A 27924-nucleotide genomic window follows, 5' to 3' on the forward strand; every position below is an offset into this window, starting at 1 on the left:
TGGGGTTTCATGACCGGGTTTAGGGTTTGATATTAGGTCTGGAAGAAAGGTTTAGGATTTGAAGTTTGTCTCGAGTTTCATATTAGCGCTCCAAACCAACGTTAGCCTTTCAAATTAGCGTTTGAAGCCAACATGAGGGTTTCAAATGATTGTCTCCAGCCTGGGTTGAGTTTTCAAACAAAGTGAAGGAATCATCACCAAATAGTTGTCACACTATGTGCCTTTTAAGTACTAAGGTTGAATGAACATAGAATTCCCGAGTGATTTGGTTCCATTATATTCATCTGGGATTGAGTGATTAGCCACTCAAGCTGTGGGATAGGGCTTCAAGCCTGTGTTAGGCTCTCAAATTAGCAGAGGTCAACCGTCCGCAAAACGACGGATAAACGGACCGCTTCGTCGCACAGACGGAACGCAAATATACAACACGTAAACAACAACCGCATGCTGACTGGAAGACAGCCTCAGATTTTAACACTACGTGTGTGCGCGTGCGTGTGCGCGTGTCTGTGTGTTCTTTTTTTTTTGCATGTGTGACATTTAGCTCGTCATCTTTATAAGGCAACAGGTGGATGATAAGCGGTTTACTCTCTCAGGCAGGAGTGCTGCCATTTGTCTCGCAGCCAGAGCGTGAAATGAATGCCCCCTGTGCGCGCGCGCGTGTGTGTGTGCGCACGTACATGTGTGCGTGCGCGCGCGCGCTTACCCTGAATCAACACATCAAACCATTTTCACGGCGTCGCTGAAAGATGAAGCTTCGTTAGCAGCAATGTCGCTAACAATGCTAAGGGCCGCTCGCATCCGATCGGTCCGGTCGTCCAATTGCGCCCGCTGGCAACGCTTTGGTTGCCACGGCGACGCTGTCGGACGTCAACGACAGGCTGCTATCGATCTGCATGGTCGGCGTCGGGCAGACGTTGTACCCTTGTAGTGCCGCTCATTGATGTTTACCTGCGTTTAGGTTCAATGACAGCTGAAATGTCTGACGTGTAGGCAAATCTTAATTGACATTTACGATTCAATTTTGACTAACTTGTCTTTGATATGTAGGAAAAGACATTAGAGGTTCAATGTCAACTCTAGTGCTCTTTCATGTTTACAAAGAAACAGTAATTTAGGTTCATTGAAGATGAAATCGTCATTGATGGTTACAAAAACACGTAGGTTAGGTTTAATAACGGCCTAATCATGTTTGATGTTTCGCAAAACACGTACGTTAGCTTTGTTGGCAACATCGAAACGGTCTTTGATGTTTACAAAACCACCTGTTTAATTTGCTGGTGACTCATTGGTCTTTGATGTTGACTAAATCACATTTGTTCACTAAGGATGTAAACTTGCCTTTGATGTTGGCGTCAAATTATCTTCATTTACAAAACACATACATTAGCCATTGACCACTTGATGTTTACAAAACACGTACTTTAAGTTAATTGTTAAAAGTCAGAATTGTCTTTGATGTTTTAAAAGATAATGTTTATCAATGACTCACAATTGTCTCGGTTGTTTGCGACAAATTTGTCTGCTGATGTTCCCAAACGCGTATGTTATTAATCAATGAAAGAGACAAAATTGTCTTTGTTTACAAAAGGTGAGGTCAATTGAAGAATCAAAATGATCTTTGATGTTTGTAAAACACGTTAGATCAATTAAAGTTGACAAATCACCTATTATTGTTTGCCAATGACTCGAAAATATTGTTCATGTTTACATCGTAATTACATAATGTTAATATGTTGCAAAGCTTTACATTCAGCCAGCTTTAGTTGCTAGCATTTGCCGAGATGCTAACTTCCTTAGCATCAGCATTTGAACTTGGTCAATGTGAAAACTGGCAACCGGTCTTTGAAAAGTTGTTTTGCCGTCATGCCGTTCTATGCGCTAAGCTAAGACACGTCGTCATGGTCGTGTTCACTTGAGTGTTTCTTCCTTTATTTATTTTTCTTCTTCTTCTTCTTCTTCTTCTTCTTCTTCTTCTTCACCGCGCCGGTCTCCTGGGGTTTGCGCAAAGAGCCTGGCGTTGTGCTGATAATACACCCGCCATGAATAAAGCATGCGTTGCTCATACGCGTCCTGACGTGCATCCGAGCGTCCCAGCGCACGTTCCACCGGACGGACGGACGGACGCTTTGGCGGCTGTCGCCTTGGCGCTGCATCAAAGTGGGCGGGGCAAAAATCACTCGCAATGTCCTCCTCAAAAAGAAGCTTTAAAGTACACTCAGAGGTCAGACTATTTGAAAACAATCGATTTTAAAAAAATATGTGCATTTCTATATCTATTTGTACAGTTTTTTGTTTTTTTTCCCTTTTGGAGGGCAGAGGTGGGCAGTGCCCACCCACGGACACGCTCTGCCCACCCCAAAAATTCTGGAGGTAGTTCTGATGTAGTTCTAAATAGTTTTCCTAATATTTTTCCACCTGCATGTCCATACTGATCAGTTATGGATGTCAAATCAAATCAAATCAGATCAACTTTTATTTGTTTAGCCCAAATCACAACAACAGTTCTCTCAATTAAGGGGAAAACAAATCGCTGGATTTTGACCTACTTTTGACCTACTTGAGCATTGTAGCACTTTTTTGCCCCCCTCCCCAGGTAAGACTAATGCCCACCCACCCACACCTGGCATCCTGGTAACACCACTGATTGGATATATTTTTCCAAGTAATTTCCTAACAATAAAATAAATATGCAACAAAATATATATGCCAAAAAATGACTTTACACCTTGTTTGGTGTTTTGTGTTGTACTATTTGGTGGTGCTGTTTTTTTTTTTTTTTCCCCCCCGGCATCCCACAATTTCCGGAGGGCTTGCGTGTGTTTGCCCGGCAAGCAACGAACGCTCGATGCGGTCGACGTTGCCTACCGTCCGTTCGCCGCCAGCGCTGCCGCGGAGGCGGAGGCGGAGGCCCGCCGTTTGCCTCCGTGCAACATCTGGAGCCCGCCTCCACTCTAATTAGCCAGCGGAAGTGCCGTTAAAAACAAGGTGACTTGCACTGTCATTACGGCCTAACGTGGCCCTTTAGCCTCCCTGGCATGCGCGTGTGAGCAAGAAGAAAAAAAAAAAATGCTGCTGGGAATGAATGAATTTTACATGCAGCTCTTGTCTTGGATCCATTAGATTGTTCAAGGGTGCCTAATAAAGTGAAATGAGGTGACTTATAGACAACGAGGGCAATTTGCCCTCGTTGTTTCCCTGGCAACCGGCGGCGCACTTGGGATTTCAGATGTTGCTCCTCCACCCAAAAATCGCTTTGGGCTCATAAAAAAAAAAAATAAAAAAGTGCAAATGAGGGAAGAAAAGATGAAAGGGATTTTTATTTAATTTTTTTACTTTGGGTAAAAGAAAAAAAAAAGTGCGAGAGACGATCGGCGCGTGGAGGACTTTTGGGGGAAGTTTAAGGAGAAGTTTTGAAGGCTCTAATGCGGATAAAACGTCCTTCAGATCTTTACAGATGTCACCGAGGGGGAACTTGTTGAAGGAGGCCACCTTTGAAGGCTGCAATACGGCGGCCACGTCACTTTACATCACTCTGAGGTTGTCCGCCCTAAATGGGAGAAAACGTCAGCATTCAAACTGCCGCATAAACGGGCTGCAGGTGCAACAGAGCAAACGTGATTTTCCTCCACGTGAATGTAATAGAAGAGCAAAAGAATGAAACGTGTGCCTTTTACTGGAAGAAAATAAGGATGCGCTCACTTAATGTGTTGCTTAAACGGGCCGCGGTTGAGGGTGAAACGGCGACATAGCAAAGGTATTAAAAGGTCAGTGTCTGCACCTCTTGTATGAAGACAATGGACACGCTGACCTAATTTGTTGCCTAAATGGGCTGCGGTTGGGGTTGGGATAGAGCGCAAATTGTTTCTTTCATGCTCACCGGGCACAACATTTTACCCCCCCAAAAAACATAATTTGTTACCTGGTTGGGCTGCTATTGAGGCTGAAATAAGAATTGTGATTTATACAAATGAAATTGAGTTGAGATTGTCCTCTTTGCTAGTAGAGATGATCATGGCAGGAAATGCAAGAGTCTTGCTTGATTGTGAGAAAAGCCACACTCAAACCAATGCCAAAACCGGCCAAGGTTTTCTCCACAAACGCTAACAAACGTGTGCCTTTATTGTGACAAAATAAGGACGAGCTGACTTCATTTTCTGCCTAAACAGGCTGCAGTAGATACCGAATTGGTAAGAGTGTAAAGCCATCTTTGTCCATGCCACTAAACTCCAAAAAAATGCCGCTGTTGTCAAAGAAGAAGGACACACTAATTTAATGTGTTGCCTAAACGGGCCGCGGTAGAGGTTCAAATAGGAAGAGAGCATAGTGTGACTGTCCTCCATGTGAGTCGGGGGAAACACTTGAGCTGTAAGTAACTGCCCTAAATGGTTCAAGAAGAACATGCTAACTTCATTTGTCGCCTAAACGGGCTGCAGTAGAAAATAAAAGAGAGCAAAGTAGTTGCCCTCCATGTGAGTAGGGGCCAACATTTTACCTCCAAAAAGTTATTCTGCTCCACTTGTATAAAGAAAATTGACTTCATTTGCCACCTAAACGGGTTGCTGTCAGGTCAATAGGAAAAGATTGGAAGACAGGAAAAAAAAAAGCAAAGTGATTGCCCTCCTGTCAGTAGGGAGGCAACATTTTAGTCGCCACAACTTGTACAGGTTACCGTATTTGGCATCCCGCATTTTAGCTTTTAATCATACCCGTTTGATAATTGAATAACTTGTGACATTTGACAACTGATTTGTTATCTTTTAATTGAACTTGGCTGCGTGGAAGTCAACCGTCATTAGCACAGACGTCCGCAAAAAGTCATCAAACACGCGTCTAATTTGATTTGTTTGTGAGGCATAAATACACTCGGTCTCTGAGATTTTTGCGCTCGCTTCCGGCTGACGGACCCGACAGTTCGAATTCCAAACTGCTATAAAACGCAAGTTGACCTCTGCCAGGGTTGCCCCCGGCAAACAACAAAAAGGCCGCGGGAGTGGAACAGGTTCACTTTTGGCTTTTACGGAGCGTGACCGAGGACACGCGGTGACGAGGAAGAAGAGGGAGGAGGAAGGCCGTGTTTTCTTTTCACGGGTTTCTGCTCTTGACGGATTAGGATGTTCATCCCCCAGCTCAGGGCCTCGTTTGGGGGGGCAGGGGAAGTTTGGCACTTATTGTGCCATGAGCCATGGTGCTTCTATTCTTCCAAGTGAGTCTTTCTTGCCAGCAGACAGCAACATTTTACCAGAAAAAGTCAAGTGTCTGTAAACTGTCTTCATTGGGAAAAAACACACAAAAAAACGGAGACATTTTCATTTTGTGTGTCACCTAAACAGGCTGGAATAGATGTCTAAATTGGAAGAGAGAAAAGTCATTGTCCTGCACGCCAGTAAGAGGCAACATTTGACCAGAAAATTCAAGTGGTTGCCTTTATTTGAAGAAAACAAGGCTATACGATGTTTGTTTGTCGCCTCAACGGGCTGCAGTGGAGGTAAAAATAGGAAGGGATCAAAGTGGTTATCCTCCTTACCACTAAACCAAAACATTTGACCCCAAAAAGTCACATGTCTGTCTCTATTTTCAAAAAAGAAGGACATTTTATGTTTATTTGTTGCCTAAACAGGCTGCAGTCAATGGCTGAATACAAAGAGAGTAAAGTTATTAGCCCGCGCTCTGTTTAATGGCAACATTTTACCAGAAGGATATGCGTCTCACCTTATTGTAAGAAGACAAGGTTGTGCTATCGTTGTCGCCTCAACGGGCTGCGGTGGACGTCAAAACAGAAAGGGAGAAAAATGGTTTTCCACCTTTTCACAAAATTCAAGTGTCTGCCTTGCCCTTCAAAAAACAAGGATGTTTTACCTATATTTCTTGCCGAAATGGGCTGCAGTAAATGTGTAAATCGAAATAGAAAAAAGGGATTGTCCTACTCTCTAGTAGATGCAAACCCCAGCCATCACCCCCCAAAAAGGTTAAATCGTCTGACTTTGTTGTAAAAACCGAAGGAATAATACACTAACTTTGTTTGTTGCCTAGACAGGATGCAGTGGTGGTAAAAAATAAAAACAGAGCAAAATGATTGTCCTCCAACCCAGTAGAGGGCGACATTTTTATTAGAAAAGACAAGTGCCTTGCCTTTATTGTACAAACTGTGTTTGTCACCTGAATGGACTGCAGTGCAGGTCAAAATACCTCTGTTGCTTAAACGGGCTGCATTAGATGTTGAACTGGGGAGAGAGCAATGCATTTTTGCCTTAATTGTAAGACTACAAGGTCATTCTTTTTGTCGCCAAAATGGGCCGCAGAAGACAGCAAAGTGATTTGCCGTTCATGCCAGTAACGGCAACATTGCAAAGAGCCGTCAAAACACATCCTGCAGACACGTCAGCCGGTCGCGGGCGTGCCGAGGACATGCCAAGTCAAGTTCACGCACAGTTGAAGGGGAAGCCTAGTCGGGCAGAGGAGGTACTGTCTGGCGACACTGTCAGTCAAAGTCACTGCTTCCATGCTCAATTGCCGATGTTGGCACTGCACAAACTCACAAAAACATATCACATAGTGCTACTTAGTTAGCGTGTTTTGGTCATTCCAAATTGAGCCCCAAAGAAAAGCAACTGGGGGAATAAAATAACAAGTCATTGTAAATTTGCGAATTAGCCAGAACGTGCTACCCACTAGGACAGGCATGATATATCCAATAGGAATTTTTGCCAGCCTTTCAACAAAGTCGCGCTATGTAGTTGCAACGTCCTGAAGCAACTGAGGCATAATGGATTTGGTGGTGCTATTAATTCAGACCTGTCTAATTGGGCTGCATTGGAACTGGAAATGGTAAATGATCTGCAAAGGAGCCTTGTTTGCTGAGTCTTTTCAATCAATAAAGTAACACAATTTGCAAACGTGTATATTGGAGTTACTTTCATGAGGTGATACTTGCTCGGACAGGCGAGACGAGTCGAACGTGAATTCCTTCGTTGTTGTTTCAAATCATACCTGTTAAATAGGGGAACAAATTCTGGCATTTCAGTTGCCGCCTTAACTGGCTGCTGTTGATAGAAAAATAGGAAGGGAGCAAAGTAATTGACCTGAGGTTTTCTCCTTTATTGTAAGAAAATAAGGGCACGTTAACTTCATTTGCCGCCTAAACGGGCCGCTGTAGATACTTAAATGGGCCTTTGAGCAAACTGATTGCCCTGCATGCTAGTCTGGGGCAACGCTTTACCCCCAAACATTGTGTGCTATTATTGTTAGAAAACAAGGACATGCTAACTTCATTTGCCGCCTAAACGGGCCGCTGTAGATACTTAAATGGGCCTTTGAGCAAACTGATTGCCCTGCATGCTGATATGCGGCAACGTCTTACCCCCCGAACATTGCGTGATATTATTGTTAGAAAATAAGGACACGCTAACTCCGTTTGCCGCCTCAACGGGCCGCTGTAGATACATGCCCTGCATGCTGGTATGGGGCAACATTGTGCTATTGTCTCAAAAATGACATGCTGACTTGATTTGCCGCCTCAACGGGTTCCTCTCTTTCAGTAGAATAGGAAGAGGGCAAAGTGACTTGATGTCGAGTGTAAGTGTTGCCGTGTTAGGCCCGGTGACGCCCTCGCGTACCGCATCGCTCCGTCCAATCCGTCCCCTTTTATCCACTGGTTTTCCCGCCACCGTGTCATACTTGATCTTGCGTTTTCAAAAGCGTCTGCGGATGTTCAAACGCTTCGCCCTGTGAACTCGGGCACACGCCGGCGTCGGATTTCCCCGCTTTCATCTCCTGCGTTGCGAGGCCGTCGCCTTCGTTTACAGGCTCAAATTATTCCCCACACAACTTAAAAGAGACCCCCCCCCCCCCCCGCTCCACTCTCTCCCCGTGCCTCCCCCAACACGCCACCTGAGAGCTCCTTTTTTCTCCCTTTACTGGTATTTTTCATTAAAGAGGCCAAGCTTGATGATGATGATGATGATGAGTTTTTTTTTAGCTACTTCACACCAAGTAGCAGTTTGTCAGCTAGTGAACAATTTCATGGAAAGAAAGAGGCTAAGTCTGTTTAGCTTAATGCTAACAAACAATGAAAATCGCCATAGGTAGGCCAGAGAAGCTAGCATTGATGTCAGAAGCGAGCTTATTTTAGTTTATGAAAACAAACGAAATAACTAGGGCCGGATCGATATGGATGTTTTTTTGCATCTGTTTACGATTTGTCCAAATAAAATTATGATAACCGATTAATCGGCCCAATTAATTGGAAAAAAAATACAATAAATGAAAACTTATTTATGAACTATCATCATCAATTAGAAAAAACATATCTGGCCTAATTTCTCCCCTGCTTTAAAAATATCAACAAAAAATAATAATTTTTTTTTTAAATTTCTGTTTCTTTATTTGGTCCTGTGTGTCGGATTTGTGTTGCTTTTTTTTTTTTTCTTGTTTTCATAAAACGACAGTGGCAATTATGCTATTAGACTAATTGCGTAATTGCTCAAGTCACTTAGAACTTACTTTAAAAATACCAATAAAAAATAGCCGTGTCCTTGCTAAAAATGTTTTTTCTTTGTCCGTGTATTTGTCCTGTTTGTAAGATTATGTTTTGTTTTTCTTGTTTTCAGAAAACGTTCAAAAATGAATGGCCATGGCAATTATTATTATTATTATTGTGTAATTAGTTGTCATTTTCAATATCAATAAAAATTACCAATGTGCTCACTATCAAAACATTTTTTTATTTCTTTGTAAGTTCTGAATGTGTTTAATTTAATTTTATTTTTAGGTTTTCACTGTTTCATGAACAAATTCTAAAAACTGACCTGGGCAATAATGCTATAAGCTAACAAAAAAAATCTTTTCCCGGCTCACTGCTGCTTATTGTGAAGCGAGTTGAATAAAGTTCACTGCCACCGTAGAGTGCGCGTATCTCAAAATTTTGCAAGCAGGGCAAAGCAATAAATTTTCCAACCGATCCATTTGTGTCGAAAAAGTTGTGCCACTTCACTTGCTTTATTTTTTGCCACACTAACTTTGGATTCGAAGCACAAAAGTTGAAGGTTAACACTCCAGACTGCTGACTTACTCCCACTTCTGGTGTGCGCGTGCGTGTGTGTGTGTGTGTGTATTCTGTGTGTGTGCGTGGGTGGGGGTGTGTGTGTGTGTGTGTAGGGGTGTGTGTGTGTGTGTGTGAGATGTTTTGTGCGCCCTGTTGATTTTCCCCGAGTGCCAAAGAGAGTCCACCTCTTTGGCATGTTTACATATTTAACATAACTGGTGCACTTAGTAGCCGGCGGGCGCTAAGCTAGGTCTCTAGGCTGATGTGTTGTGACGTCGCTGTGGAAACGGGATTGTGTCAAATGAGGCCCCGAGGAGTCGTGTTGAAAGATGACTGGGGGAGGGGGGACGCTTCCGCTGAGTCGCAACAGTCTGAGACACGTCTGTTAGATTGGAGAGAGAGAAAGAAAGAAACAAACAAAACCAAAAGAAAAAAGGCAGATGCTCTTTGTTCCACTCCACTCCTCTAGGTGGCAGTAATGAACATGACAAAGGGATGATGGGTTACTACCCCACTTGGTCACCCTTGTAAGCAGACTGTAGCAGCAAAAGAAACCAAATCGGTACCCTTATTATTATTATTATCAATTTATTTTCAATGATGAATCTTTATTTTTTGTGTTGTTATTTAATTACACAAACTTACAAGTCATTAAATATTTAAATGTAGTGAAAAGTGGAAAATAATAATACATTTAGTTAAATGTTACAATGAAACACAAAAAAATGTATATTGAAAAAAAAATCAAAAATACCTAAACAGATAACTGTAACGAGAGAGCTGATGAAAAAATATCTCAATTTATTGTTCCCAAAAAATATTGTAACAAATTTAAACTCATGAAAATGAAATTGATTTCAATAGATAAATACCGCAGTGAAAAGTGAAAATTGGGGGAGGAAAAACATTCCTTGATTACAAAACAATAAAAATGACCTGAAGTGGGTTGAAAAATGACTCCAATAAATATTACATAAAACAATTGGTTACAATTAAATATTTGAATTACATTACAAAATACCAACATTTTCAATTAGAAACCCGAGCAAAGCACCTTGTTGTGCATTAACTTTGTGTGCCACACTCCGCAGTCTCTGCTTGGTCGCACTTTGCCCTCAGTTTCCAATTTCGCTGTAGTCTGGCAATGTCCAGGCCTCCTCTCATGTTCTCGCTTCTTCCGGTGCTAAAAAAAAAAAAAAAGAAGCAATTTCCTTTATGGGTTCCACAAATAGTCCCGTACAGTAGTCTTGGAGTATCGAGTTGTCCAAAATGTGGACAATTGCCTTTTGCCTCCAAGTTGCCGCCTTCATATTCCGTTACAAAATCAAAAATAGCTGCCGACGGTGCTCGCAGCTGTTTTTCGCCGCTAAAATAATCCGGCGTGGTTAGCGGAGCGTGGCTAAATATGGACGCCGCCGTCATGGAGTCACAGGAACAACTGCTCTCAATAGGGGTCGGGCGCACAGCCTGCCAAGCCCGAATTTTTTGGCCTTCCGTCACTATTCTGTGCGAAAGGCACAGCGAAATTGGGGCTATGAAGTCAACTTGACAATTCCGATGAGAGGTCGCATCAGAACAAGATTTGCCGTCAATAGCCCTTTCATCCTGCCATTTAAAGCCTTTTTTCTAGGGATGGACCGATTATCGGCCGGGCCAATTATCGGCACCGATATTTGGCTTGTTGATGAGTATTGGCATCGGCCTCTTTTAAAATTCTATAATGATAGATTAGAAATAATAATAATATAATAATAAATCCATTTAAAACTGTGGAAATCAAAACAGAGCTATGTGAAAATTGTGGAAAACGACATGGAACTATTGTTTAAGTCTTCCTTGATCCTTTTTAAGACATGCTGACAGTCCTGCGTGCTCCCTGAACTTTTTGTTAGAATTTTATAACAGAGATGTATACTGTCAAACATTTCTTGTAATAATGATTTTTTAAAAAGTCACCATTATGCAAATCTTGAAACATTGAGTAAATGTTGCTTTAGATTTTGATGCCAATGTTTTCCTTTTCACTGAAAAGGAATATCGGCTGCAAATATCGTTTATCGGCCTCCTTGACTACTGATAATCGGCATCGGTATCGGCCCTGAAAAAAAAGCTATCGGTCTATCTCGACTTTTTTCCCCCTCATGTTGTTGTCTGTGTGAAAGGCACCGATAGAGAATGAGGGGGCGAATTTTCCTCTGTCGGGGGTAGTCGACTAGAGAAAAGTAGTACCAGCAAATCCACTTCAGTTCTTTTTCACAACCTCAGCCCACCTGTGCCGGAGGTCATTAGGAGACAGACACCTACCCCCCAACACCCCTCCCCCCCGTACCACCTTCACCCCCACCTTTCTTGGTGGACACTAATGCATTCTCATTTGTTCCTGCCTTGTAATAAAAGCCCTTCTTCCTCCTCCTCCTCTTCCTCATTGTTTCCTCACTCAGCACTTGATTTTCTGATTTACTGAAGGCTCGCTCGCGCCGGTTTTGGGTTACCAATGCATAGTCCACACACGTGCTTTCTCTTTTTCTTTGGCTTCGTCTCTTCCGCGTAAATAGGTCTGTTGTTTTTTTTTTTTTTTTTATCCTTTATCCATGGCAAATTCAAACAAATAATAATAATAAGATGATGATCTGTTTATTTGAAAGTTTCATTTCGCACTGAAAATGTTTATACATTTTCCAAATGTTTTTCTCGAACGTGATGAATAATAGTGAGTAATCGTTGTGTTTACAGTATTGATCACAATCATTGTGATTATCAGCGTGGTCATAACGGCGCAGCCTTACCCAAACTTTTGCGTGAAGCACGGTTCGCCTCGACACATACACGAGAGTGCGTATCTATTTTATTACAAAAAAAATAGTAGCCGTCTATATGCCGGTCCGCCTCTAATTTTAAACGACCGCCCGTCGGCAGAACTTCCGCTAGCGCCCCCGCTGGACGAAATTTGAACGCAAATAGTGACTCACTGTGCTTTGGAAGCCTGTCGACAGCCTGGTCCCTCGCTCAAATCCGTCCCCCAAGCAACAACAACTCACAATTGCCCGCCGCAATAAATAGACTCACGACGGACTGCGGACGGACGGCGGACTAAATAAATGGCTTTCCGTCTATGCTCTATTTGAAAAATGTTCCCGTCATTCGTCAGCAAAACGGGCGTCCGTCAATGACGTATAGACGGACCGGTCCGGAATGCCGGCTCTGCTATTCCGTCTAATTAATATTCCGTCCCATCCTGCCTCCTTCGAGTGCCACTCGAGATAAATGTAGACCTCCCCTCGGGGCCAAATACCGGATGCGTTTACATATTTTGGCCCGTCATCACAAACATGTCGAAACATCATCGCTCACTGTGTACGGTCGACCCTCAGGAAGGAAGGATCGTGTTTAATGTGCTGCGTGTGTGCGTGTGCACTCTTCAAATGTAGAAATGTTAATGTGTGTATTTAATCCTCTCAGCGCTCTCCTATGAAGACTTTCCGGCCCCCCCCTTTAGCTCCACATACATCCTCGGCGTTCGCTTCCGGCCGACGCTCACTGCTTGGTGAAAAAAAAAAAAAAAATGTATGTAAATATGCCGTCCGCTCCCGAACTCAAGCGCCCGGAGCGTGTTGATCTCACGGAAGGTGTTGATCCGCTGGGAGCGAGATTGAGTCTCGCGCCGCTAATGACACTGCACACGGCGTTAGCCTCACATGCGGAATGGTAACACCTTAGCGAGATGGGAAGAAAAGCAATGTAGGAAGTTGAGAAAAGGACACATTGAAGGCAAAAAGGTGGGAAGTTGCGAAGGAGGGCGGGAAGCAGAGCATACAAAGGATGGATTAGCAAAGAACGGGTGGATGTTAGCAAAGCAGGGATAAAAGACAGCGTTAAGGAGGAACAGATAGGAAGTGGACTCATTGCAGCATTTTCTCTGAGAATTACAATTAGTAACGCTATTTTAGTTTATTGTGGGTGTAATTCAACAGCCGACCACTAGATGGTGGTGACAGCCTACTCTTTAGTTTTTGATACGGCGTAAATTCCAAAGACGAAGTACGACAGCAGAAAGCGTTCCATTTTAGCCTGTTAGCCTGAAAGCGACGGCTAAAAAAAAAAATCGGTATCGGTACACTGTTACACTGATTTCACAATATTTTTCTCTTAGCCATTGCTTGCTCTCAATAAAGGTTTATTATAAACGTTTAAATGTGCTTGTATTACTTCAGAAATATGTTTAATGACCTGAAAAAAAAACACTGCCATAAATGAAACCCCAACGTCCCCCCCCACTACGGAGGAGGAGGAGGATTACTGTACATTATGAAGGAAATGATACATATCCGATGTTGAGAAACTGATGTCAGGAGTGAAGTCGATTACGTAGAAGGATGAATGAAAGAAGGATGGCATCGTAGTAAGTCGTGAAAACACTTTTCCTGCGCAGCCTCGCGCGACCCAACGGCGGCAGTGCCGTGCATTATTAAAGAGCAGGGGGGACTCGAGGTCCACCTTGAATGCGTGGCGTGCTGGCACAGTTGACAACAGAAAAACGTCGCTTGAAAGGCTCCCCGTGCGTATGAATTATGAAGCCTTTGTTTTGTTAGCCCTAAAAGCTAAACGCTAGCAGCTGTTTGCCAGATAAGTCGGGGAGGTGAACTCAGAAGGAGTCCAAACATGACATCATCATATTCAAATGGCTCCAAATGCATTTTGACACTTTGTAAACGGCACCTTGTGGCGTCAACTCCTCAGCAAGTGGAAAGAAGAGAATGGACACAGGCCACTTTTTTTTTTTTTTTTCTGGAAAGGAATTTGTGTTATTATGAGAAAGTTGCATTTTATTGTAGGAAAAAAAGCTTAATATTTATTGGGAAAAATGGAGGGGGAACATAACATTTTTTTTCCCCTAGAAAAAGTCATAAAGACAAGTTGCAAGACAAGTTGTTTTTTATTTATAGAAAAAAATATGTATTATTATTATATTATATTAATTATACTTGAGTTAAAAAATTGAGGGGGAAAACGCAATGCATGTTTTTATACTAATAATACATTTTCCAGACATTTTTTTTCCTTTAAAAAGTCATATTCTTATGAGGATTTTTATTTTATTTTTTTTAATGAGGGAAAAACAGTTGTCATTTTACTTTTTTTGCAATTTTCTTGGGGGAAAAATCACAAATTTATGAGAATAAAGTCTGGGTTTTTTTTTTCCTGAGAAAAAAAAGTTATTTTTTTTAAGTCAAACTCGGGTGTATTAGAATAATAACGAGGGAAAACACTTGCAACTGAACAAAATATGAATAATATATTAGACAAAAGGAATCATTTGACAAGACTACAGCGTTTTGTCCCTCCCAACCCCGACAGAAATTTTGATCATCTCTACTGTACTTTTGATTCCTCATAAAATTTCACCGTTAATCTTGATTAATTCCTTCATTTTCTCAAATAAATCTGACTTTATTGATGGGGAGGGGGGAATTCTGTCTTCTTTCCACGACCACTTTTGTGTGTCTGTCATAGTGTTGGATCTGGAGTCTTTCCTTGTTATGAATCTGAGCTGTCTTCTGTGGATGATCCCAGTTGGTTGTCCTTCCCTAATCAGACGACTTGGAGAAGGCGCCATCCGTCCCTTTTGAGCGGGCGGGCGGGCGGGCGGGCTTGTCTTGCGTGTCTATTTGTGTCTTGCTAAATGGGTTAGCGTGGACCAGAATAATCTGTGTGGCTCCCAGTGAAGCGCGCCGGTATAAATACACTTGATAGGAGCACGCAAGCAGATGTTTCTCTACGATAGCGTCTGAATTAATCATCTCCCTCCTGAAGACTATTTATGAGGCAGGGACTTTTTTTTTTTTTTTTTGAAACATACTCCTTCAAGGGTGACCTCCTGCGACTGTTAGTTGAGCTAGCATCTTGATGTTGAAACTTTGTACCATCCATCCTGCCTAGACGGGTTGCCAGGGACGCAAAGTAAACAGGACAAGAACAAAGTTAGCCTGAAGGAAATGGAAGCATCGTGGATTTTATTGCTTGGCAAAAAGCAGATGGCGGGATATGTTCTGGCCCGACTAACTTCCTGGCAAGACGGGCTGCCAAGTGAATTGGGAAAGGGTAAACAGAAAGTTAACTTTGTCTTGGGGTAATGGATGCGTAGTGTATTTTACCATTTGGCAACCAGCAGATTGGGGAATTCATTCAGGCCCAACTGTCTAGATGGGCTGAATTGGGAAAAGAAACGAGAGGCAAGTTTGACAAAAGGCAATGAAAGTATGATGGATTTTACTACATTGCAACCAGCAAATTGTGGGATTCAGTTGGGCCCCAAGTCATTTTCTGCCTAGATGGGCTGCCCGAAAAAATCAGAACAGAAAGTAAACAGTAAGAAAACAAAGTTTGTTTTCAGACAGTAGACACATTGTGGATTTTACTGCTTGCCAACAGCATAAAGCCTAATCCATTCAGGCCTAACTCCCTAAACGGGCTGCCAAGCAAGAAAAGTACAGAAAGTAAATGGAAAGAGAGCAAGGTTTGTCTTGAGACAATGGAAGGATGTTGGAAGTTACTACTTTTGGAACAATCCAACAGTCGGATTCAGTAAGGCCTGCCTAATCTCTTGCCTAGACAGGTTGCCAAGCAAATCAGAAAAGAAGGTAAACGGGAAGAGAGCAAATTTTGTCTTAATGCAATGGAAACATAGTGGATTTTACTACTCGGCAACCGGCTGGTGGTGGGACTCATTCAAACCCAACTAGCTTCCTGCCTCAACGGGTTGCCAAGCAAATCGTAAAAAAAGCAAATTTGGAAGAGAACCAAGTTAGTGTGAAAGCAATTGAAACATTGTGGAATTTACTACTTTGCAACCAACAGATGGTGGTGTACAACCACAGCCAACTAATTTTATGCCTAAATGGGCTGCCAAGCCAATTTTTATCCCTGTACTGTATAGAGACGTATATTCTGGACTTTCAGTCTGCTAACATTGATCTTCTAGTTGAAATGGTACTGATAGACCAAGTGTGTCTTCAGGGAGAAACTTGAGTGATTCTGCTGCCCGTCCATTCCCCTGATTGAATTTGCTTCAGTAATAACTTTAGGTACCGTCAGCCCGGCGCGCAATTTCGGGCCGATTCGATTTTTGCTAGCTAGCCTGACAGGTTAGCTTATTTCCGCGATTCATCCGCCTTTAGTGCGAGACCTGAGCTTGTGTTGTTGTCTTTTAGTCTTTTTTGCAACTGAATTGACTGTCATGCTCAACAATTTTATCTTTATCGCTACCAGGCGGCTAACGATTAGCATACATAGCATGACGACAACTGCCGCGTTTGTCTGAAGAGCCTGTACACTGCACTAAGATCAGAATTGATTTTGATTTGGTGAAGCAGCATGTGGCTCAATACCAAAGGTTATTGTCGTAAATGTAAACAATTGTATGTTTGTGTTCATGAGGCAACTTGATGTTTTTGTGGAAGCATGACAGTCGTTCGACTCGGTGAAGCAAGATGTGGTTCGTTATCAATGGTTAGTCTCAGAAATAACTTTGGACAATTTGCAGTTTGTGATCACAAGGCGGCCCGCTATTTAGTGTAGTGTTAGTCCAAAGACCTTTCCCACTGTTTTCCATATGCCGTTGCTCTGTACGGACATAATAATGTCCATGTCTTTCGATTTGGTGAAGCAGCATGTGGCCCACTGACCATATTTATTCGCATAAGTAACTTTAAGCAATTGTATGTTAATGATGAGGAAGCGCAATGTTCAGTATTGGGGTGAAAACATTCATCAACAACTAATTGCTTATCAAATTAATCGACAACTATTTTGTCAATCAATTATTTCCAAAGCTTGTTTTACTTAAAAGTGTCCAAATATTTGCCATTTCAATCCCTCTACAGTAAATATTTTCCGATTTCTGTGGTCCTCCATGAAAACAGACTGCATATCTTTGTTGAAACTTTGCCAAATTTAAATATCGCTCCGCTTTTAAATAAAGTGATTTAAAAAAAAATCTCATTCTCAATTAATTGAAAAAATAATGTTTCGATTATTAAAATGATAGTTATTTGCAGCCCTCGTTTAGTATCTATGCGTCCATTTAAGTCGGGCCTTGTATAACTGCGTTTGTGAGAAGCGGCTTACATAAAGCTCTTCTCATAAGTAACCAAACAATTGTATGTTTGTCGAGCTCTTTTCCGCATTGAAATCGTATCCGTGCAGGCTCGTTGTCCGAGCAGCTGATCTTCTAAATCAAGCGGGAGACGGAAACGGTCCTCCGAGAGGGGAATGAAATGAACCCCGGACGACGTTTAATCAACGCAGGCCGGCGACGGGTCCCAGGAGGGGCAAATCTAATTGGGCGCGAGCTACCAATGGCCTTTAACGCCGGCGCTCCACAGCTCCCCCGATGCGGGGTTCAAGCAATAGCGGCTTGGCGGTCCGTTCTTGCGGTCAACGTTGGGGTCAATGTCATTTTGCAGCAGGGAAAGGAATTGGAAAGCTGTCCTCCGGAGACTTTGTCCGGAACGGATTGACTTTCTCAGGCGGTCACCTGCCGTTAGCAGCAGCGACTCTAATTTGACACAAGACCACTGAGGCGTGGCAGGAAAGTGATTTGTGAGCAGCCAGCTTATTATTAACATGGGACCTCGTTATGCAATTAAACGCCTTTGATGACATAATCATCCAGGATTCACTCCTCAAATTTCTGAACATCAAAAAGGAAGACATTCTAACCCAAAGCATTTACCGTAAAATGGAACCCAAACTCTTGGTAAGCGGTACTTTTTAATCATGCATATAGAACCAAGTGCGCTTTAAAGGTTTATTTGACCTCGTAACCCTAAACCTAAACTTCAGGTTTTAATGCGACGAGTTTCACGTTATAACGTGACGAGTTTGAGGTTTTCATGTGAGAAATTGCGTCTTTACAACGAAAGTTTCACGTTTTAACGTGATAAGTTTCACAGGCGTGACAATTTTGTTTTAACGTGGCAACGTTGACCTTTTAACGTCATGACTTTGTTTTAACGTGATCGTTTCATTGTTTGATTGTGACGAGTTTCTACGTTTGAATGCGACGTTTCACATTGTAACGTGATAAGTTTGACGTTTTAAGGTGAGCTGTTTTTCTGGTTTTAAAACGATACCTTTCATGTTTTAACAGGGTAATTGTCAAAGATCGCGTGTTCAACAATATTTCAAAAGAAAATCCACCTACCTTCATTGAGCTCCGCCATGACCTCAACCGCAAGGAATTGACAAATAGGGGGGCCAAACTTATCACGTTCAAATGCTCCTCTTGACGACTCTTTTGACCTTTTTTTCTGGTGAATCAGCGCTTAACTTCTGTAATATAGATTGTTCGAACGAGGGCCAGTAAAACTCCAGAAACGGCAGCTGTGAGTGAGCGGTTACGATTGCGCCACGTTCTCGACGGACTTCGATTCCCGCAAGGCACAATTAATCATGGAAATGACCCGGCAGAGGGGAAGCTAATGTGCTATGTTCTATTTATGTATACGCCAAGCCAACATGGGTTTAATTGCGTGTTTGAGGGTGAACATCTGTGCACACGCGTGTTACGTGTCAGTATAAAATGCACATGAAGATCCAGACGGGGCCGGTTTGGCCTTGGCGGAGGTTTCCTGACGCTCCGTTGACGGCCAGCTTGGTCTTCTAGCACGTCGATTGGAGACGATTTTTTGCCCAGGAGGGACTGCGTCCGTCACAAAAGTCCACGGGGCAGAATTACGGCCGCCGTGAGGGGCGTTATTGATCGAGCGGCGAAATCATATTTTAGGATCGTAAAGTGATTCATATATTTGCGTTTATTCATGCGGTAGAATATTGATTGTGGGGCCTCCAGCTGTCCGTATACACAGCACGAGCTCAGCGGTGATGACCTATTGATATATGGCGGGATTAAGGCACATGGCTCTCTTTTATTTATTGATAAATTGTTTCATTTGTTCAAGTTTTTATGTTTGCAATATATTCAGCATGCTGTGGCCTTCCAATCAGGTCCTGAATATTCTGTGTGCCTCACGTTTTCTAACATCAGACTTGATGATATACACTGGCCGCTTTATTAGGTACCTTAGAACACAGGGCAAGCAAAATGCTGAAGTTCATTTGTCCTTTTATTGATTTGTTTTTTATTTACTTGAATTATTCATCAAATGTTATTGTTCAAATACTTTTTATAATTATGTAAAACATTTTGCCTCAAATATGTATTCAATTTGCCCTTCAAGTCTTTTGAAAAATGTTTCAAATACGGCAACATTTGGGAGGTTTTAAATTTGATAAAATTGTTACAACCTCAGGCAAAGCCTTTAGTATTTCTTCACCAATCTGTGCTACTGGGCCACGGTTTCTGTTATCTTTACTCAAAATGAACCGATATAAATTTTGAAAATAGCTTTGAGAGCTTTTTTTTTTTTTTTTTTACATAACGAGTGAAAATTATTAGATTAGATACATTTGAGGAAGTCTTGTTTTGTTAAATTTGGTTGGCGTTGATGATTCTGTGCAGAAGAAACTGTCAGCCACGAAGGTATTGATAAAGGTTCATTTCTGGCTTTTAAACTGTTTCGTCATCTTTTCATTCATTGCATCATTCAAGACTTTTCAGAAGGAGTTTGGTAAGATTAATAAAGTTATTGATCAACTGAATGAAAAAAAAAAAACATTTCAGAATGTTCCGAACTCCCATTGAATGTATCGACACCTGTTCCCCGTACGTCATCGTCAGAACTCATGACTAAAACTGATATTTTCCCATGTGTTTAACAATCGTTCTCCTCATTTTCTTTTCCAACAGGACAAGTCGTCGTGGCGCCCGCAGTCGTGCCGGGAGTGCACGTGTCACGACAACGTGGTCATCTGTGCACCCGTCCAATGCGCCAACCCACAGTGCGATTTCCAGAGGGTAAGTTGACCATTTCCGGGTCTTAACGCCACCATAAATAATGCTTAAAGCGAAAATAATGTACAAATGACACTTTTACAAGCATGTGTCTTTTGGAAACGCAACATAGACTCGACGTCATGTGTCTTCAAATACAGTGACGTTTTGGGTTTTTGTATTTTTGATGAAAATTCTCGCGACGTCAATATTAGCCAAAATGCTATCTAGCGCTCGACGTTGTTTGTGTGTTGTCCAAAGGGCGAGCGCTTGAGGATCCCCGCCGATCAGTGCTGCCCGGAGTGCGTCTCCTCCATCAAGGGATCGTGCAACTACCAGGGCGTCACTTACGCCGTAAGAGGCAGCAACACTTGATGGCCGCTTGCCATGTGCACATTCTTACGTGTGCTTTTGTCGGCTTCTCTCAGCATGACAGTCAGTGGAGTCCTTCGCCGTGTACGTTATGCGAGTGCTCGGCCGGCGTGGCGTCTTGCGACCCCCACCGTTGCCCAGCCCTCAGTTGCCCCGACAACCACAAGCCTTTCATCCCGGCCGGGGAATGCTGCCCCAAGTGTGCTCGCAATGGAGGTAAGCGCAGACGGTTAGCAAGTTAAAAAAAAAACAAAAAAAAAACGCCATTCGCATTTCGGACCTCTGATGAAAAGCTTTGATTTTTATTTTTTATTTTTTGCATTTGCCTTATTTGAAGGTCGTAATTATCGTTCAAAATGCCCATTGGGTCAAAGTAACGGACAGAAAAAATAACGGGGTTTTTTGCAAGTTTAAAGTCACAAAATGTCTTAAAATATTGTGATACAATGCTGAGCCATATCCATGTGGTCAAATTTAGTTAAGGACAAGTCCCGAGTTTGATCAGGCCTTCAATTTGTCTGGATTTTAAATATTTCCCACAGGAAATCAACCCAAAGATATTTTTTTCCGGAATATGTTCTATGCAGGCCCACTATTTGAAACACGGCATTCTGATTAATATTGCGTTTGTGGAATAAGAGTTAATCCACCCGTTTTTAGCCATCTCTGAGGGCGGCCATTTTGTCACTTCTGTCAGTCGAATGGAAATGGCATCACAGTTGCTCAGGTAACGACCAATTAAGGCTCACCTGTTTTCTGAAGCTGAGCAATGAATGGCCATGAGCAAGCTAAAAACGGGTGGATTTCTCATATTCCACAAACGCAATATTCATCAGAATGCCGTGTTTGGGCCTGCATAGAACATATTCTGGAAATAAATGTTTGAGGTAGTTTACCCTTAAGAAATACATTGTTCAAATTTGGTAGCAATGGAAAAAATCTGTAGGACGAGATTTTGGTGGACTCCTGGAAATGGCCGAAAGATTCCTAAAATGTACTTGAAAGCAAAATGTCAGCCTTCCTGTGTCTTTCAGTCTTTTTTGTGGCTCTACTTCAGATAAGACACTTGACCACCGCATTTCCACTTGGTCAATTCGTTTAGCTTCAGGGATTGGATTTTTAAACACATTTTGATGTACTCGTGGAAGCGATGGACTCCAAATGACCATAAAGTGGTCAAACCAAAATGGCAGACCACTAAAGTGTTTTCAGGCATCGCTTCTTGAAACTTTTTGGTGGGTCCAACCATGCTAGGCAAGCCTACCAAATTTCAAGTAGGGGGCAATGAATCAATTCATAGCTGCATTTATTTTTTGTTCACTTTTACAGGACCACTAGAAAGGGGCCAAATGTCGGTAAAAAGATCGCTTCAAACTAAAACGGCAGACGTCTTTTTTGAATAAGCTCCTCCTAAAACCATCATTACTCACCTCCTCCTGAGCCCTGATGATGATGTCATCATATCTTTGTCCATTTTCTTACACAGTCAAAATAGCCAAAGCGCTTTTGTTGAGGCTATTACATTCTTAGGAGCACTTTTACAACGTTTGTAATATTCCTTGAATTCCGTCCAAGTGCTTGTGAAGCCGTTGAAATCGCACCCCAGACGAACCTGCATTTCCTCGCGCCACTTTAGTGTTTCTTAGTCAAAGTCAAGCTATTATTTGCTATTAGCGCAAGCAGGCAGGAGGCTGCTTTGTACAAATTTCACACGCTCACGGGAGTGCGGCAAATTGCACTCAAAATAGCTTTGAGGACTTCAACAACACATTCACCTTGACAACAACAGCAACGTTTGATATTTTACTTTGCATCCATCATTTGCATGTGAAACAGCTTTGCTTATCTTTGTTGGGATGAATCATTCGCATTTCAGCTCTTTGTCCAACACGTTTGTGGTTTTTTTTTCCCAACTTTAAAGATTGTTTGAGAACATTTTAATGACTTGTGATTCACGAGTAAGCAATTTTGTGCGCAATGAACGCTGCCACCTAAGATGGTAGACTTCCTGTGTTTGTGTGGGAATGGCTTCTTGAGACTTTTTTTGTGGCGTTACTAATGATCGACAAGCTTACTGAATCTCATGTTGTCAAGCAAAACTGGCTTCATGGGCTGAATTTTCAAACTATTTGGAGGACCCTCTGACATTGACAAAATGACCCCTAAATGGCTACTTTGAACCACAATGGCAAAATTCTTGTGTGTTTTTGAGCATGGCCTTTTGAATTTTTTTTGGTGAGTGTACTCATGGAAGACATGCCTACCAAATTCCATGTTGCTAAGTGGCACTGGCCTCAAGGGATACATTTTCAAACAATTCAATATTAGAACAAGCCCGGAAACGGTCAAAGTGAGCCCCAAATCACTGCTTTGAAGCAAAATGGCAGAATTACTGCCAGCATGGCCTCTTGAAACATTTTTGTGTGTCTACTTATGGTAGACATGCCTACCGAATACCATGTTGCCAAGCATGGCGTCAGACGCTGAACTTTCAAACAATTTGAAGGACCCGTGAAATTGCCAATATGACGCCAAACCGCCCACTTCAAAGCAAAACCGCAGACTTCTTGTGTGACTTCTTGAGCCTTTTTTTTTTTTTGGTGGGTCTACTCATGAAAGAATGATAGGCATGCCTACTGAGTTCCATGTTTGACTTCAGTGGCTGAATTTGCTAGCACCCCGAAAATGGACGAAGTGACCCCATAATTGGCGATTTGAAGCAAAGTGACCGACTTCCTGTGTGTCTTCGAGCCTGGCTTCATCTCGTGCGTCGTGATAGACGTATTGAGCAAATTCCCTGTTTCTCATGACCATGTTTGTGTGTGTCAGAGTCTTGCTCCTGGGAGGGTTCCGAGTACAGGGATGGCGAGGAGTGGCGTCCCAGCCGCTGTTCCAGATGCCGTTGCCGCAGCGGGGACGTCCGATGCTCGGTGGCCGAGTGTCCGCCAGCGGCCTGCAAACCGGTGCGTCCGCAACGCAAAAACCATGACTGCCGTTGTCTGGTGCAGTTGCAAAGAAAAAAGAAAAAAAGTGTTGCGTTTCCCAAAAAATGTCTGTTCCCCACTTAGAATGAAAACTTGGTGATCCAGCCCGGTCAGTGCTGTCCTCGGTGTGTCTCCAACCCGTGCTTGTCTGCTGGGAAGCAGTACCAGGTACCCCAAGTCACTTCATTAGGTACCCCTCAGGATGCCCAATAGGAACATCTAACGTGCGATTATGTTTGCGCGTGCGGACAGCATGGCGAGCAGTGGCAAAAGGACGCCTGCACCACGTGCGTGTGCCAGCGCGGTCAGTCCAAATGTCAGGCACACACCTGCCGGCCGCTTATCTGCGATAAGGTGAGTGTGTACACAGTGTTTGCACAAACAAATAAACGCAAGCGCGCGCGAGCACACGCAAATGTGAATCGAAACAGGATGACGAGGCGCTGAAAAGCGGACCTTTGTTTATCCTTGCAATGTATGTTTAACAACACTGTGACCAAAATGTGCGCTAGACAGTTACAAGTTTGTACTAGACGGTTAGTGGTAAGTGCTGGACAAAACACTTACCAGTGCGCACTGGGCAGTTTTCGGAATTTACAGGACCATTAGTTTCTGCGCGATTCTATTTTGCGGCCTCCTACTTGACATCAAGGTTTATTATTAGTGTGGGTGTGTCGTTGCCCCGTTTTTGTTTTTGTTTTGTTTTTAAGCACATTCTGGCTACCATAGCTCACGCTCAGGACAGCTTTGGCTGAAATGTGAGAGCGGTTTTGGCGAAAAGAACAGCCAATGTAAAAAGCAAAAAAAAAAAAAAACATGAGCCGGAATGTTTTTTTTTGAGGAAGAGGAAGATGTCTCCAAGCTTGTTTGCGTTCTGAAGAAGACTTATTCTTCCGAACTGTTATCCATACAGATTGAAAAAACTGGAGTAGTTGTACTTCTTTGGAATATTTGAACCCCCTTTTAAGTGGAATATTTCATGTGGGCCAGCCACACCCAGACTCCATGTCAAGCGGCCCGCACATAGGTTGAGTTTGAAACCCCTGTTCTAGACAGATACAAGCAAGGGCATTAGTTGGTCAGGGCATCCTCGACCATTGCCGCTAAATCAACATTTGAGTCTGACTCAACTTGGTGATGACCAACCGGGACATGCTAGACAGTTACAGCTAAGAGCCGGACATGCTGGACTGAATAGTGACCAGATTGAGTTCGACAGTTACCATACGGCGCTTGCCAGCTACGGGTATTTCCGAGACAGTCTACCAGAGCATGCTTTACTAAACAGTTACAGGAATGTGCTAAAAAAGACGGAGTTAGCGGACGGAGTGTGCTAGACCGTTAGCAGAATGTACGAGACATTGAGCGGAATGCGCTAGACAGCGATCTGAGCCTGCCAGACTGTTACAATTAGGTGCTCAACAATGAACGTTGCATGCTTCACAGTTAGCCGAATGTGCTAGACAGTTAGCAAAACATGACATGCAGTTACCCCATAAGTAGCTTAACTCATTTGTCCGATTTTGACTCAACTGGGAAATTATAAACCGGAATGCTCTAGACCAGGGGTGGGCGATTCCAGTCCTCCAGGGCTGGTGAGTGCTAGACAAATACCAGATCGTGGCAGAATCACATCTCAACCTTCAAATCGGCTACAGGAACATGCTAGTTAGTTAGTTAGTTTGTTAGTTAGTAGCCAAACAAGCTAAATTGTAACTTGGCTACAATCAACCAGAATGTGCTAGAAAGTGGGATGCATATGGACACGTAGCGGACACGCACATGGAGACATTCCGATGTGGGGCTCCACATTGACATTCACCGCTGAGCAGAGCCTCGTACATTTGGATGCACACAGAGACTCTGCAAATAGATTGCGGTGCAAGACCTTGTGGAATTGTTTCTGTCTAACGCCTACGCTCACACGCACACGCGCGCAAAAGTTGACATTTGATTCGCAGTTGTAAGCAATTTTGTCTGTATCGCTATCTCGTTAGGAAGTCATAGAAATGCGCGCGCTGACGAGCGCGCAATCAAATGTAATAAAAAGACGCAATTACACCAGAGAGGCAGTTTAACATATTGTCACAAATAACGACTGACAAGGTAATATCCAGGGCGGGTTTTATTCATTCATAATTCCTAATTTTATTCATTGAATTATTTATCAAACTGCTGTGTCCAGACAACTCGGGTTTGGGAATATAGCAAAACAACGCCTCCCCCCAAATAGACAGGCACAGTTAGTTAGTTAGTTAAATCATCAACCATTTGACCAGTCAGACAATCAGTTAGTTAGTTCATTTGTCAGTCATTTGGTTGTTAATAACTCATTCATTGCCAGACATTTCCAGCCACTCTTTTCCCCCCAAAATTGGAAAAAAAATATAAATAAGTTCTTGTGATTGAATGGCTTGACTGTGTCAACTCGTCAATGGCAGTGAATGAGTTAAATTGGTTCGTTGTATGGATAGTTATTCGGTTGGTTGGTTGCATTGTGGAGTGATCGGTTCGTTTGTCAGTCGGTTGGTTCATTAGATGGACAGTTTGTTGGTGATTTGGATTGTTGAATGCAGGATTATTGAGCCAGCTACCTAGTTGGTTGTTTTTTTATTGATTTATTTTTATTTTATTGTTAGTCAGTTGGTTAGATAGTTGGGTCGTAATGTGAACTGTTTCTAACATTTGATGTGATGGTGTGGCGAAGCTATATGAGGCCACAAAAATATTAGCGTAATACAGCTAACACATATTGCACATGGCCAGACGAGGCAGAAGACACAGAATTTCCTGTCACTTGATGTATCTTGAAAGAAGAAGCCGATTGTCCTTAAAGAGTGCCAACTTTGTGTGCTATCTCACTTATAAAGTAGAACAACAAAGTAGAAGCTCGGGGGTCAGACGTCAGAGCGGGGCTTTAATCATGTCTTCTTAACACGTGGAACACATGCGTGAAAATATCCTCCGGGATGGTTGAGATCAGAGGCGGGGGTGTGCCGCTAACAAGCTCACTCGCCGGCCTACAGCCCACCCGCCCGCCCGCCCGCCCGGCTGGCTTGCTGGCGTTAATCAAAATTCAGAACGCGGTCGCATGCTGTGCATCCACTTCAATCTCACTTTCTTCTTTCCAGCACTGCGACAGCCGCAATTGTCGTCCATCAAAGTGTGTGACAAGTTTGGGAGGAAGTGCTCCAATAATGTCACGCTACTTCATTGTCTTGCCGCGGCTGTGCTACACTTAACGCATGGACAGAAAGGGGAAAAAAAAGAAAAGCATAAGATGCTTCAATGAAACATTGGAAATGTCTGGAAATAAGTCATTACAATCATTCAAGAAATGTTTCATTGACGTTAAAGTACCGGTGTATGCTAACGGGAGTGAATTCAATCATAATTCAATCCAAATCGGAGTGAGTCACGTTATGGACACCGAAGCGAACCGTGTTGCATCGAAATGTTAGCTAATGGTACCTAGCTAGCTAGCTAATTCCGCGTAAGTGCCATTTTTGGGGGATCCTTTTGTCACTCAAACGGATATTTTGCTTTCCGCAGGGTCAGAGCAAAGTGCGGCGCGCCGGCCAGTGCTGCGACGAGTGCGCCGCCGCCCGGGGAAGCTGCCTGTACCAGGGTATGGTACGTTACCACGGCGACATGTGGAACGCCAGCGGCTGCGAATTCTGCACGTGCAGCCGAGGTCAGGTCCTTTGCCACAAGGCCGAGTGCGCGCGCCTCCGCTGCCCGCAGGTACATTTTCCACTTACTGCTAACATTGTTGTCGTTTCTATCATGACTGCTTGGATGTTTCTGGGGTCCGATGAATGGCGCAAAGATCAACGAGCTTTTCTCATTTCGATTACCTCCAATTTGATCGCGTAGGTAGATGGATCTGTGAGTCTGTTCATTGATGATCAATATGCACAGTCGGTAGGCTTGGTTTTTTTTTGCTTTACTTGCTAGTTGATTGTTTGATTTGTTAATTAATCAGTTAGTTGGTTAAGTTGGTTAGTTTGTGGTTGAATATTTTGTTATATCGGTTAGATGGTTGGTTGAATGATTGCTTATTTGTTAATGAATAAATCTGCTGGTTGATTGTATGCTTGTTCATTAATTAGTTACAAGGAATGTAACAATTCACACAAGTCCAGATTCGATTCGATTTTCGATTTTCAGTTTTTAGTTCCCGATTTTGGATTTGATTAGATTTTTAAAAAAATTGCTACCATGCTTGTCTCTGTGCACTGGTGTGGTTGTGCAGCCATCCACAAACGCAATACACAATGATGTCTGGCGCAAAAGATTCATTTGATCTACACATTGAAAATGTGATATGCATCTGGAATGAAAAAACGTTTCAAGACATCATTTTCTAGATGAATTTAATCAACTTGATTTTCGATTAATTGAATCGATTAAAGGGGAGGATCGATTTTAAATCTATTTTTGATTAATTGTTACATCCTATTAGTTACTTAGTTGGTTGGATGATTAGTTGGACCTTGGATGGCTAGTTTTTTCATCAGTCAATTTTAGTAGTTAATCAATTAGTTGGATGTTTGTTTGGATGATGAGTAATTGGTTAATTGGTTAGTTGCTTGGGTGGATGATTGGATGCATACTTGTTTGAAATGGATTCT

General features: G+C 42.7%; 1 protein-coding gene across 1 annotated transcript in view; it reads left to right on the forward strand.

The window, feature by feature from the left end:
- Positions 1–27924, forward strand: part of fras1 (Fraser extracellular matrix complex subunit 1) — a 129906-nt gene that overhangs the window by 14300 nt on the left and 87682 nt on the right. The window contains exons 3-9 of the mRNA XM_086030020.1: positions 19851–19958; positions 20196–20288; positions 20363–20522; positions 23136–23269; positions 23375–23458; positions 23543–23644; positions 26843–27034. Of these exons, the coding sequence (XP_085886146.1) occupies positions 19851–19958; positions 20196–20288; positions 20363–20522; positions 23136–23269; positions 23375–23458; positions 23543–23644; positions 26843–27034 (873 nt within the window). The remainder of the gene's footprint in view (positions 1–19850; positions 19959–20195; positions 20289–20362; positions 20523–23135; positions 23270–23374; positions 23459–23542; positions 23645–26842; positions 27035–27924) is intronic.

This window comes from Filicampus tigris, chromosome 5, assembly GCF_054856515.1.
Source record: "Filicampus tigris isolate MCC_2025a chromosome 5, RoL_Ftig_1.0, whole genome shotgun sequence".
Classification (NCBI taxonomy): domain Eukaryota; kingdom Metazoa; phylum Chordata; class Actinopteri; order Syngnathiformes; family Syngnathidae; genus Filicampus; species Filicampus tigris.